General features: G+C 51.9%; 1 protein-coding gene across 1 annotated transcript; it reads left to right on the top strand.

Annotated features, from left to right (window-relative positions):
• KISS1 (KiSS-1 metastasis-suppressor) lies at positions 477-3,475 on the top strand. Its single transcript, NM_001285710.2, is given in 2 exon segments — positions 477-857; positions 3,069-3,475. Coding segments are annotated over 2 exon segments (408 nt in total). The 5' UTR covers positions 477-754; the 3' UTR covers positions 3,374-3,475.

The following is a 13,838-nucleotide window of genomic DNA, read 5'->3' as shown; positions in this document are numbered from 1 at the left end:
TGGAGACAATTGACCTGATCCATCAGGGAAAGCCTTTTTCTCTTTCGTGAATTATAGGCAATAACACAATTTAATGATGGTTTTCAAGGTTATGAAGGGTTATGAGAGCATGCAAGATGATTAAAAAGAATTTCCTGTTACAGCAAGAGGGCCTGGGCTGGATTTAGAAAGGCACGCTCCAGCTGGGAGAGTGGAGCACGGAGAGCTGTGATTCATGCAAAGCCGAGTGTGCAGGCAAGAGGCCGCTGCTCCCAGGCTCCCGGGAAGTGGCTGGGTTCTCAGCATGCCCCACTCAGTGCGGCTCCTTGCCGCACCTCGCTTAACCCCTCCCTGCTCACTGTCCCACTGCATCTCACGCCTCGCTTTTCCAACATTCCTCTCAAGCAAACCTGAAGTTCAGAGCCCTGGCCATTTTCCAGCCTGAGCAGTCCTGCCCCTTCCACCAGCACGGCTCCTCCCTCCCTTCTTTCCTTCCTAACTTTACTGGCCCTCCCTGACGATCCTCACCTGGCAAGAGTTTAGCCTGAACTATATGGCGCGAGGGCTCTCAGTCCTGTTTCCATGCTGTGTCGGTTCAGGCTCGTCCCTCCACGGGGGGCTCCCAAGGGCAGGGTTGTCTCCTCCCTTCCAGGTGCCTGCTTCACGCGGGGCTCTGCCGCAGTGCCCAGCCCAGGCAGCAAGCCTAAGCCCGTTCCTCCTCCCTCTCTCTGTCTCGGCCTCAGGGCACTTCCAGGACCGGCATCTTCTCACCAGGATGAACGTGCTGCTTTCCTGGCAGCTGATGCTCTTCCTTTGTGCCACCGCCTTCAGGGAGACCTTGGAAAAGGTGGCGCCCATGGAGAATCCTAGAACCACAGGTATGAGTTGTCTGGGAAGAAGGTTGGGAGGGAGCAGTGAATTGATGCAAAATGAGAGTTGCCACATTTTTCAGCTATGGCTAATCTGTTGCTATGAACTGAAAGCTGCACAATGGAAACCCAAGACGGGCACGTGCAGCACATACAGGGGCCCCACTAACCTGCAAGCAAGAGAGGCTCTTCTGCCGTTACAAAGGCTCGCCCAAGCTCAGGTGCTGGGTAACCACCGAGCTCCTTCGTGGGCTTCTCTGCTCTGTGCCAACTGCTTCTCTGTGCAGATCTGCTGGGAAGGCATTTACTATGCAAGTCCATCTTATCAGTGACCTCAGTTCCTTTATGGGGAATTTCAAAAAAAAAAAAAAAAGAAAACCTACACAAAAGGATAGATCCTTAATACCTCTCAATCTCATGAGTTCATCGTGGAATTGAAGACCTGGAGAAACTGAGGCCCAAAGAGGTAAAGAAACCTTCCCAAAGTCACTCAATCCAAGGCTGCAGAAACCCAGCAGGTGCTGAGCTCCCCCAAGAGTGCCCCCTACAGGGCATGAGCTAGGACAGTGCTCATCCCCAAGCCAGGGATCAAGGTTCAACACTGCTGAGGGGTCAGCCTGGCCTCTCAGGACCTCTGTTCCTCTCCAGCGAGGGAACTTGCAACATTCTTTCCAAACAAGATGTCCTTGTCCCCATAGCTATCCCAAAGCGGGCTTCCCTGGTGGCTCAGTGGCCAGGAATCTGGCTGCCAAGGCAGGAGACACAGGTTTGATTCCTGGTTTGGGAAGGAGCAGCTAAGCCCAAGCACCACAACGGTTGAGCCTGTGCTTTAGAGCCCAAGAACCGCAGCTACCAAGGCCCGCACCCTTGAGAGCCTGGACTCCACGACAAGAGGAGCCACTGCTATGAGTAGCCCCCCTGCCACAACTAGAGAGCAGCCCCTGCCCGCTGTAACTAGAGAAAGCCCATGTGCAGAAGGCCCTGTGCTGCCAAAACTAAAATAAATTTTAAAAAGATATTCCAGTGCAAAGAGATCATGGACGCGGGTGTCCTTGGCCAAGAACTTCTTCTCTCCTGGGATCGGGTGCTCTTTCTGGGTAAGGGAGGATCCCCCGGAGAATAACAATGTCATCACCGCCCGGGGGGACGCTGAGCTCTTGGCTCTTCTTGGCAAAATCTTTTAGGTGATGCTAAAAACAGGCATGCCTAAGTAGTGATCCACTTGCTGGGATGATGGCTGTAGCTGGAAAAGAGGTCATCGTCCCTCCCATCTCTGCCAGGCCCAGGGCCCTCCTAGGAAGAGTATCACTCACCCTGGATGAGACTCACCCACGCTCCGCTTCTCCAGAGAGTGCCGGGGCACTGAAGACCAGGGCTCAGAGTCAAGTATCCTCCTCCACCCAGCACACACCCACTCACACCCCAGACCGCATTTCCACCTATCCCTGGCCACAACTGGCGGGGCTCATTGTCTGCTGAGAGCTTGCTGCACTATCTTACTGCTAACAATTTAATGACCTTAATGAGCCTTGTATGTGAAGTGCCTTCCAAGTTAGCCTCATCAGCCCTCCGTGTGAAGGGAAAGTGTGGAGTAGGGGAGGCGAGCTGGTTGAGGTGACCCAGTTCCCCTTCTTTGCAGAAGCCCTGATATAGCTTCTTAGGGGTCACATTTGTTGAGGGTGTGGAGCACAGTGGTCTTTGCTTCACTTTCTTCATTTGTTTAACTGCAAGCCTTTCATTAGTTTTTATATATTTAACAAGGCTTTTTGAGGCCCTGCTATGAGCAAGGCACTGTTTTCAAGACTCTGAGAGACTCAGATGAGTGGACACTGCCCTGACTACCCCAAGGAGCTCGGTCTAGTAGGAGCCTGATGAAAACCAGGGGTAGAGGGCCGGCCAGCCAGCCACAAAGAGAAGCGAAGCTGATTATTTCCAAGCTCTATCCTGCTTGCTTCCTTAAAAAAAAAAAAAAGGAATTCAATGTAAAAGACACTCAAGAAAATCCTGTGAAATATCTGAAATCATAGCTATGTTGAAGGAGAGAGGAGCAAATGGCCTAGCCACCCAAGCTAAGTTGCTGCTGGTGCCCAGCGTGGAGCGCTGAGCTTCCTAGGGGTCAGGGGACAAAAGGGAAGCCGAAGATGGGGATGTGAGGAGGGGGTCCAAAGCCTCTCTCTGGGCTCCCGCCTCACTCAGCCTCACCCTGTGGCTCTGTCCTAGGCTCGCAGCTCGGACCCGCGACGCTCCGGGCGCCCTGGGAGCAGAGCCCGCGGTGCGCGGCGGGGAAGCCCACAGCGGCCGGGCCTCGGCCTCGGGGGGCCGCGCTCTGCCCCTCTGAGAGCTCCGCGGGCCCCCGGCAGCCGGGCCCGTGCGCCCCGCGCAGCCGCCTGATCCCGGCTCCGAGGGGCGCCGTGCTGGTGCAGCGGGAGAAGGACGTGTCCGCCTACAACTGGAACTCCTTCGGCCTGCGCTACGGCAGGCGGCAGGCGGCGCTGCCCGGGGGCCGCGGCGCCGCGCGCGGCTGAGCGCCGAGGTGGGGCCTTCACCTCCAGCCCCACCCGGGCCGGAGCAGGGCAGGGTGTCGACCTGCAGTTTGTGTCCCGAAGCAATAAAGGAAATGCTGCCGACTCCTCTGCGTGTGACCTGGGGCTCATTTTTGCAGGTGGCTGCGGATGAGGTTGTTCCCCTTGTCTCTCACCTGCATCTTTAGCTGATTTTAAGGTGGCTTTATCATCTTATCAAGGTCAGTGCTTTTCAAACTAGACGTGGTGAAGGACCAGCTTGTTTCGCCACACACACACACACAAACCCCCACACCGCCCCCCACCCCCACGCCCACCAAAAAGAAGCCCCAGTTGGACGCTTTGGATGCTGCTTGGGTGGTATTACAGCAGCATCAAATAACTATAAAATTTTCTGAAGACGTTCTCTCAGTTCCTAGACTTATGTCACTGCAGCTGGGTAGCAAGCATTTTGCAGAGGCCCCTGAGCCCAGCGCCCACGCTTGAGTAGCTCTGCTCTAGGAGGGAAGGCAGCTGGCTTAAGCACCTCCCCTTTTCCCAGGGAAGCTTTCAGCCAGTCAAACAGCGTGATCTGAGAGATGATGCTGACCATTGCCCCATTCACTGAGGTATAAATATCACCCCAGCTCCACAGTCAGACCTCCGCTGGGATGCTTGGCCGCAAGACCCTAAAGCCCCACTCCATTTGCAAGGAGTGTCAGCAGGGACTGGGCCATGCACCCACCACCGCACCCCCTGGAAACCAGGATGAATCCACCGCACCCCGCTGGAAACCCTGGATGGATTTATGTGCAGCATTTCTCTACATCCTTGGAGGCACCCAGGGGGCTTAGCATGTATTGACCCCTTTTCCACAGTGAATACCCTAAGGTTTAAAAAGAAAACTCACTCAAGGCACACAGCCAATGAGTAGCAAGCCATTTCAGGCTCCTGACTGCAGAGCCTGGCTTCCCCATCGCACGGTCACACTTCTCTGACATGACATGGCATTAGAGTAAGCTGTGGTGGACATCAGAAAGGGTCAATCTGCCTGTGCAGACATTCCTGGGGGTCCCCAATGGCTGGGGAGTTTAAATTGCTGTAGGAAGGAGAGAGTAGTTAGGAAACTCCAGGAAATCGAGGCTTCTGCCCACAGAAAAACCCAGCCCTATTTGACAGCCTCAGGCTACCACTACCCTGCTTGGTCTAGAATGGAAATGCTCTTTCCTAGAAGGGTTGTGGGGTTCACCACCGTTCCATGAAACACCAGTGTTCTACCCATTACAGAAACCCGGGCTCCGCAGATTAGAGGCAGAATCTTGTTGCTATGGCAGTGAGACAGGCTGCCATGGAAACACGACAAGCTGCCCCACCCTCACCTCTACCCTGAAACCTCAAGGATCTCTCATGTTTTTGAAACTGCTGTGAGCTCAGGTCCTAGTGTGGTGCGACAGGGTGATGCTGCTGATATATCATCCCCCAAACAGCCTAGAGTGTGTCTCTCTACTTCTAGGAGAGGAATCATAAACTCAACACCTATTCTGTTAGGTGAGTTTTTCTCCTATTTCTGGACTAGTCCTTTCTCTGATGAAGTCTATGGGTAGGAAGAAGTTAACGAGTCTCCAAAATTTGCTTTTAGCCAGCCTACTTTTACAAAATCTCCTGTGATCCCCTCTAACTCTCCTCATGACCTTAAGTTTAAGCAGATAGGAGACAGGTGTGTGTGCTTGTGTGTGTGCTTGTGTGTGTGTGTGTGTGTGTGTGACTTCAGGGGTGAAAGTGTGAAACGTGTTCTCTCGTATAAGAAGCAGGCCTGTGTGTGAGAAGGTATGTGTAAGAGAGGGGTAAATGTGAGAAGCACAGGTTTGTGTGACTGTCTGTGGTGTGGCCCCTCTAACTGCATTTCAGGCCTTGTTAGCTCCCTCTGCCACCCAGATGCTCTCCAGGATCTCTGTTCTAGCTGCTTCAGTGGGCAGCAGGAGGAGAACCGGGTCTGCCAATCCTATCTTCTCTCCAAGGACCCCAGGCCTTGCAGTTTTGGGCCCCATGTACTGTGTAGGGATGGGGGTCTCCATGGGACGAAGGGGTCTTTGGTTTCATGAGGGTCCCAGCCTGACTCTGAACAGATTGAAGGGAATGTCCAGAGCACATTGCAGGCAGTGAGGCGCCCCAGGGACTCCCAAGACCTCTGGGTGGGCTCAGTGAGCTAGGGCAACAGGGCCTGAAGACTTGGAGGTAGGGCTGCCTGCTGCTGCTGCTGCTGCTAAGTCGCTTCAGTCATGTCTGACTCTGTGCGACCCCACAGACAGCAGCCCACCAGGCTCCCCCGTCCCTGGGATTCTCCAGGCAAGAACACTGGAGTGGGTTGCGTTTGGGGCTCTCAGATGCACTCCTTCCTGAGAACTCTGGACAGTCCCCAAGGGGCGAGAACCCAGGAGGCCTGGGCATCTTTCCCTGGGGAAGGGGAAGTGGGAGGACCTCTTTCCATGTTCCTCCCCTTTTGGTAAGTCTGTTGCACTAGGAAGGCGTTGGTCTCATGGCCCGAAGCATATGAGGGGTGGGAGTGGAAGGGATCCAGGGGGATTTCTGCCTCTAGTATCACTCAATATATTAACGCGCAATTTTTTAAGAAACTACACTGTGCCAAGCGCAGGGCTACTCCATTTTAACCTCACAACAACTGCATGAAGTGGGCAGTATTCTCAGAAAGGTTACGTGATGTGCCCAAGGTCACATAGCTGGCGAGTCTGAGAGCGAGAGTGTTACCATCAGCTTCCCACACACTACAACCTTTCCTTTCTCTGCTGTGCTGTGTGGCAGAGCCAGCCTTCTTCCTGAATGATACGTCTTGGGTAGCAGGTCTCTGTCAGTCGATGTAACTGTATCCTGATCCCTCTCTGACTTCTTTAATAACAACACAGGTGAGCTCACCAATCCCCAGAGCAAGCCTCCTCCCCTCAAACCTCCTATTAGGGATCAGGCAACTGATGTGGTCCCTGTCTGTCTCCTTTCTCTGGGAGCAGCTTCCCCAGGTCCAGACTTGGTCACAGGGAGGCAAAGATGTCAAGTCCCAGGGGAGCTAGTGTGCCCTTGCTCACCTCGGGTGCCCTCTTCCATTTTAAACATCAGAGCCCAACAGGCTCAGAGCAGGGAGCCTGGAGGCCAGCAGGGCTGATTTTGGTCATCGGGAGAGAGCCAGATTACAGCAAAGAGGCGCCAATTTCATTCTCTTTTTGGACTTTGCTTGCCTCCTCCTGCTGCTGCTAAGTCGCTTCAGTCGTGTCCGACTCTGTGCGACCCCATAGATGGCAGCCCACCAGGCTCCCCCGTCCCTGGGATTCTCCAGGCAAGAACACTGGAGTGGGTTGCCATTTCCTTCTCCAATGCATGAAAGTGAAAAGTGAAAGTGAAGTCACTCAGTCATGTCCGACTCTTAGCGACCCCATGGACTGCAGCCTACCAGGCTCCTCCGTCCATGGGATTTTCCAGGCAAGAGTACTGGAGTGGGGTACCATTGCCTTCTCCTTGCTTGCTTATATTTTATTTATTATCTGTCCAATATAGCCTTTAAAATTTTAAAATTTATTTTCAATTGAAAGATAATTGTTTTACAATGTTGTGTTGGTTTTTCTGCCATACATCAATATGAATCAGCCATAGGTATACATATGTCCCCTCCCTCTTGACCCTCCCTCCCACCTCCCACCCCATCCCACCCCTCTAGGTTGTCACAGAGCACTGGGTTGAGCTGCCTGCATCAGACAGCAAATTCCTGCTGGCCATCTATCTTACATATGGTATGCATATGTGTTAATGCTACTCTCTCAATTCGTCCCACCCTCTCCTTCCCCACCCCATGTCCAAGGTCTGTTCTCTATGTCTGTGTCTCTATTCCTGCCCCCAAATTAGCTTCATCAGTACAATTTTTCTAGATTCCATACATATGCATTAATATACGACATTTGTTTTTCTCTTTCTGACTTCTTCACTCTGTATTAGAGGCTCTAGTTTCATCCACTTCACTAGAACTGGCTCAAATTCTTTCCTGTTATGGCTGAGTAATATTCCACAGTATATAGGTAGTGCAACTTCTTTATTCATCTGTTGATGGACATCTAGGTTGCTTCCAAGTCCTGGCTATCAAAAATAGTGCTGCAATGAACATTGGGGTACTCGTGTCTTTTATTTTCTTTTCTTTTTTTCTTTTTTTTTTTTTCCGTGTCTTTTAGAATTGTGGTTTTCTCAGGGTGTATGCCCAGGAGTGGGATTGCTGGTCACAGTATAGTCCAACAACTATCTTGTCCATGTATTACCTTCACAAAATGTTTCACGGTACCACTTTTGACTCATTCATGCCTGTTCACTCCTTAAGCCCCTTAAAAGATAGCAAAGGAACAAGAAAGGAATAAACTCCCAAAGACAAAGAGAAGGGATAGGAAACCACAGCAGATGAGAAACGACAGGAAAATATTGAAGATGGAAATTAGATGGAGGACTTGGCAGAATGAAGGAAGCTACAACCTCAAAGCCAGCAAAAGGGGGCTACTGAAGGGCCATAACTGATTGACTCCCAGAGCCAACTCTTGGTACCTGGAGGTACCTGGGACAAATTCTAGACTGAAAACAGGGGACTGGCTGGAAATCTCTATGTGGAGAAGTCAGACTGCCTGTGTCCCCTCTATCCAGCCAACACAGCCGTGCTTCCTGCTTCCCCATCGGGAAGAAGCTAGAGGCTTTCTCTCAAGGATTCAGTAGAGACTCTAGTCAGGGGGTTACAAGCACAATGAGGATGGGGATAAAGAGAGTGGCTGAAAAGAGGAAAAAAGAGAGTGGACTGTGTGAAAGTCTTCCAGGGTAAGTCCCCAGACCTTTTGCAACCTCTTCTTAGAATGTAGTCGGCAAAGACCAACCCCCAAATGGGAGAGAGAAAGCCCCAAAGGAAAGACCCAAAGATTCTGACATTGAAGGGTACATGCCTTAGTCCACTTGGGCTGTTTTAACTACCTACCACAAATTGAGTGGCTAATAAACAACAGAAATTTATTTTTCCCAGTTCTGGAGGCTGGAAAGTCCAAAATCAAGGGACCCCTGATTTTACCTGGTGAAGGCCCACTTTCCTGTTCACAGATGACTGTGCTTTTGTTGTGTCCTCACATGGCAGAAAGGAGCAGGGAGCTCTCTGGGGTCTTTTATATAAGGGCACTAATCCCTTTCATGGGGGCTCCACCCTCATGACCTAATCACCCATGAAGGCCCTACCACCTAATAGCATCACACTGAGAGTTAAGATTTCAACATATGATTTGGGGGGGACACAAACATTCATTGGTAGCAGTGCTCCAGGGAAAAGTCTGCTGAAAGCCCTCATCTGGAGTAGGGCACACAAACTGTGGACCTTGCCTCTGCACACCAAGTATCTAGGCCCCTCCACCTGTCTGTGTTAATGAACAGAGAGCCAAGTTGTCCCAGGAGCTTGAATAAAACCTCTATTTGGAAGAGAAGATCAAACAAACACAGATAAACCAGAGACATAGTGAAAACATTCAGTTCAGTTCAGTTACTCAGTCGTGTCCAACTCTTTGCAACCCCATGAACCACAGCATGCCAGGCCTCCCTGTCCATCACCAACTCCTGGAGTCCACCCAAACCCATGTCCATTGAGTCAGTGATGCCATCCAACCATCTCATCCTCTGTCATCCCCTTCTCCTCCTGCCCTCAATCTTTCCCAGCATCAGGGTCTTTTCCAGTGAGTCAGCTCTTCGCATCAGGTGGCCAAAGTATTGGAGTTTCAGCTTCAACATCAGTCCTTCCAATGAATATTCAGGATTGACTTCCTTTAGGATGGACTGGTTGGATCTCCTTGCAGTCCAAGGGAGTCTCAAGAGTCTTCTCCAACACCACAGTTCAAAAGTATCAATTCTTTGGTGCTCAGCTTTCTTTATAGTCCAACTCCCACATTCATACATGACTACTGGAAAAACCATAGCCTTGACTAGACAGACCTTTGTTGACAAAGTAATGTCTCTGCTTTTTAATATGCTGTCTGGGTTGGTCATAACTTTCCTCCCAAGAAGTAAGAGTCTTTCAATTCCATGGCTGCATCACCATCTGCAGTGATTTTGGAAAAATCAGTGTGTAGTTAATATCCTCAGAGGGCATAAGAGAAAGTTTTGCACCTGTAAAACAAAGAGTGATTGCAATAAAGTAGGCATAATAACAGAGTCAGAAAGCTCCTTCGAGGTTAAAATGATAGGAGATGATTTTTTAAGAATTAAAAGTTGGAACATCAAGTTAAAAAAATCTCATAGAAGGTAGAACAAAAAGAAATCAGGAGATAAAATATGAGAAATTTAGGAATCAAACAGAAGTTGCAATATCCTAATAATGTGAGTTCCAGACGTCAGAAAGGAGGAAATGGAAAGGAAGAAATGACTGAAGAATTAATGCAGGATGATTTTCCAGAATGGAAGGGCATGAATTTCCAGGTTGAGGGCATCCACTGAGTGCTCAGCACACGAATGGGAAAATATCTATGCCAGGGGTAGGCAAGGTGGTGAGACACCCCGAAGATCAAACCATAGTAGAGTCTGGAATCAGAGTTGAACCATATTTGTTAAAATCAGGAGATACTGGAAAACAACTTCCAATTTCAGAGGGGAAATAAGCTTCAACCTAGAATTCTACTCACACTTTGAAGAGTGAGGAGTAATGGAAACATTTTTAGACACGCCAGTACCGGAAGTGTCGACTTCCCCTGTACTCTTTCTCTGCAAACTTCGGAATACATCTTCCCCTTAAGCACGTGTCAGCTGAGAAAGAAGAAAGCCCCAGAGCCGGGACATAGGAAGCCACAGAGGGGAGCAGCAAAGAGATGCCCCAGAGGACGACCTGCAGCAGGCTCGGGAGCACCGAGCCCCCAGGAGAAAATCCCACTGGTGCATTAGCTGGGCATCCCACCAGGCGGAGGGTGGTCTGGAGCAGCTGGACACAGAAAAACAAGGAGTGGGAAAGGAAGGGGGTGATGACGAACTTAATTAAAAGCAGAAAATTACACAAGGAAATGTAATTTTAATACACGTGAATGTTAGTTTAATTATAATAATTTAAGTAGTGACTTTTGATTTTGCCAAATCAAGAGGGACAGAGTATAAGAGAAATCTTTAATTGCCATAAAAGAAGTAATAATGAATAAAATTGAAAAATCTAGAAATGGCAGTTTAAGCACAACCTTTAGGGATATGTACAAACAACAATAGCAAAATAGCCGAGAGATGGAGGGTTTTGCCTCAGTAGAGCAGGACTTGTCATGGGGACTGGTTACCCTTAAAAGCCTTTGGGTTCTATTGGGTTTTAAACTAGAGCCTTTATTTCTCTGATAAAGAAAGGAAAGAGAGAAGAAAGAGGAAGAAGTCCATTTTCTAGGAAATGTTCTTGGGATACAACCACTTCCCTCCACTTCCCTGGTGAGACAAGCACACACAGCCGAGCACCTTCCCGTCAGAACCACTGTCCCGGGTCACCACCCCCGCCCAGCACACGCACACACACACACACATGCGCACATGCAGGCACGCGCTCATGCACGCGCGCACGCGCACACACACACATGTGCACACATGCAGGCACGCGCTCATGCACGCGTGCACACACACACACACACATGCGCACACATGCACGCACACGCTCACGCGCACGCGCACACACACCCTCCACCAAGCTGCTCCACTGGTACCCCTCTTCCGGAAAAGGAACCTTCTTCTGGTTTAAGCTTTCTCTGATACTGGAGCAGACCCCTACCTGGGGAAGCAGTTTATTATGCTTCTAGCTTCCATGCCTCAGGATATGGGGTCTGGTCCCACTATATTGGTGCATCTCATTTCAGAAATTCTCCTTTGACCAGGCTCTTTCACCGAGCCCTCAGCCTCCTTGCCAGTCCTATCATCCCCCTCAGGCCCCTGCACCTCCCAAGGCCTGGGTGACCTGCCTTCAATTTCCTGGGCCTTCACTTGAGCAGGCCTCGAGTTGGGATCACCCCAACCCTGTGGCTGGATTTCTGTTCCTCCAAGGTCCCCAGAACAACCAGCTAAGGACACTTGGTTCTCTGCATCCCCGGCCCCCAGCTTCAAGGTGCTCCTGGTCCCAGCCCCGATGCCTTCCAAGTAGTCACCCCCTCTGGAGGGTCCACCCACACAAAGCAGCCCCGGCTGGCTATTAAAGTCCACTCTGGGTCTCAAGGCCCTCCTCCCAGGGCCCCAGCTGCTCATCTGCAAGCTCAGTGTTCCCATCTGATTGAAAAATTCCTCCGAGGAGGCAGCTGGGCCCTCTGGGGACAGGGGGTTAATTGTGACGTGGGGAGGAAGACAGGTAAAGAAAAGAGGTGTCCCTTTTTACCTCTGCCCCTGCTTCCCCATTTGCTTTTTTTTTTTTTATTTTTTATTTTTTTATTTTAAAATATAACATTTATTGCTTTTAGATGGTTTGATACAGAACAGCGTTTCTTCTCATTTTGAATTTGGAAGTACTATACAACTGGATACAAAGAGCAACGAGGAGTACCAAGACCGAACTTGTGATTCTCTGTTCATGTGGCATCAACCAGTTTTGTACACAACATGTAGCAGCAGTTTTTTAAGTTCCCTTTAGAAAAATATGAATTCTACACATTTATTATTGTTTCCTGTTTAATGCATGGGCTGAAATCACTAGGATCAACTTCCTTCTGGAGGAAAGAGAGGAACAGAGCGTGGAAAGAACGGTGAAACTTTCTGAAACAAACGGGCATCCGACTGCCACACAGCTTCCCCTGGGGGCTGGGGGACAGCCCCCATTTGCTTTTTATGCACAGAAGCAGGACCAGTCCAGAAATGTTTAGCTCGCCAATTCCAAGCCTCGTGAATTCGACCTCTTTCCACCTTCCCTAGGGCTGTAGCCTTGGCAAGTTTTCCACTAAACTAATGCTGGTGGGAATAAATCCACGAACCTTTCACAGTGGCGACACCAGGCTCTCTGCGCCACTCAGCCTTCTCCCCTTCTCCCCTTCACCCCTGCTGGCCCCTCCATCCTTGGTCACACTCCTGAATCTCCTTGGAATCACTGTCCTAGAGCAAATGGGGTTTGGGACGACTTGTAGAGAAACCCTGAGTCTCACTGTCTCCTGAGAGATTTGCGGCGCCCCAGCCCCCTGCGGAAGTCCCTTCCCCCACCCCGCAAGCCCGGCAGATCTGAAGGGAGAGCAGAGAGGCTGGAGGGATTTACGCTTTTCCGGAGGGCGCTGGCGTCACGGGCCTGCCCCAGGGGAGAGGGCAGGTGCCGCCCAGCCCCTGCCTCTGCCCCGGCTGCTTCCCGACCTCCAGGTGACGCAGCCTGGGGCCTCGCCTGGGACTCCGCGGGGGCTTCCGTGAGAAACCCTGGGCCCGGGCTGATGGGGCCGCTCGATAACCTGAGAAAGGTCCCTACCTACCCACGCTCCTTCCCTCCCACAGCCCGGGGCACTGGTGGGCCCCAGCTCAGAGGGAGACCCACCCGCCGTCCTGACCATCCCCACACGACCCCGGAGATGGGAGAGGAACAGGCTGGCCACCAGGCAGGCAGGCAGGACCACGAAATCCTAAAACCCCGGGCCGCCTGTCCCAGGGTCCAAGGCGACCCCAGGCAGGGCATTTGTGGTCACTGGATGATGCTGACTGCTCGACGGTTCCTCCTTAGAGTGGAGCTGAAACCGGATTCTTTCTCCTGCCGTCACAGACCTCAGCTCTGGACGATGAGGCTGCACAAACAGCTCTGGTTCCAGCTTCTGTGGAAGAACCTTCAAGGGCTCTGTGACCCCTAAGGCCTCTCGCTCCCAGTCAAGCTTCCGCGGAGCCCTCCATGGACCTCCAGGTCTCGATTCCGGGATTCCTGCTGGTTCTGACTCCGGGCCACAGTCTCGCTGGGATGTGCAACCTGGTGTCTGGCCTCAGGATCCGGGTCCCACAAGGGTGGGGCGGGTGGGCTGAGAGGAGCTGGTGAGAAAGTGAGAAACGGCTGCCGCTCCCAGCTCGGCCGGGGTCCTGGGAGAAGCGAGAGCCGATGGTGTCCGGGCGTGTCACCCCTCAGAAGCTGGCTCCCTGCCTCCCCTCTGGTGCCTGCGACTCTGGTCTGCACTCTGACAAATTGTGTCTCTCCTGCAGGTCACGCCCTCTGCTATTCACACTGGCGCACAGGCCCAGCACTCGTGTGAGCTGCACACACTGGCAGGACACAGGGAGGTGGCGGGAAGGGTGTTTCTGGCTGGAGAGCGCCTGGGGCCGCAGAGGGCTGGACCGGCGGGGGTACCCCCGGCCCTGCCTTTGCCATGGAAGAGACCGGAGTCCGGACCTGGGACACAGCCGAGGGCCCCGCTGTGCCGGGCGCCCACACTGCAGCAAGGCCGCGGCTCTGAGGAGCTCCCTGGGCTGGCAGACTCAGCCCCAGCCCGGCACCCTCTCCTTTGCATCCTGTGGGCTCGGG

The sequence above is a fragment of the Capra hircus genome, chromosome 16, assembly GCF_001704415.2.
Source record: "Capra hircus breed San Clemente chromosome 16, ASM170441v1, whole genome shotgun sequence".
In the NCBI taxonomy this organism is placed as follows: domain Eukaryota; kingdom Metazoa; phylum Chordata; class Mammalia; order Artiodactyla; family Bovidae; genus Capra; species Capra hircus.
The sequence above is the reverse complement of the archived record's forward strand: the minus strand, read 5'-3'. Positions and strand labels throughout refer to the sequence as shown.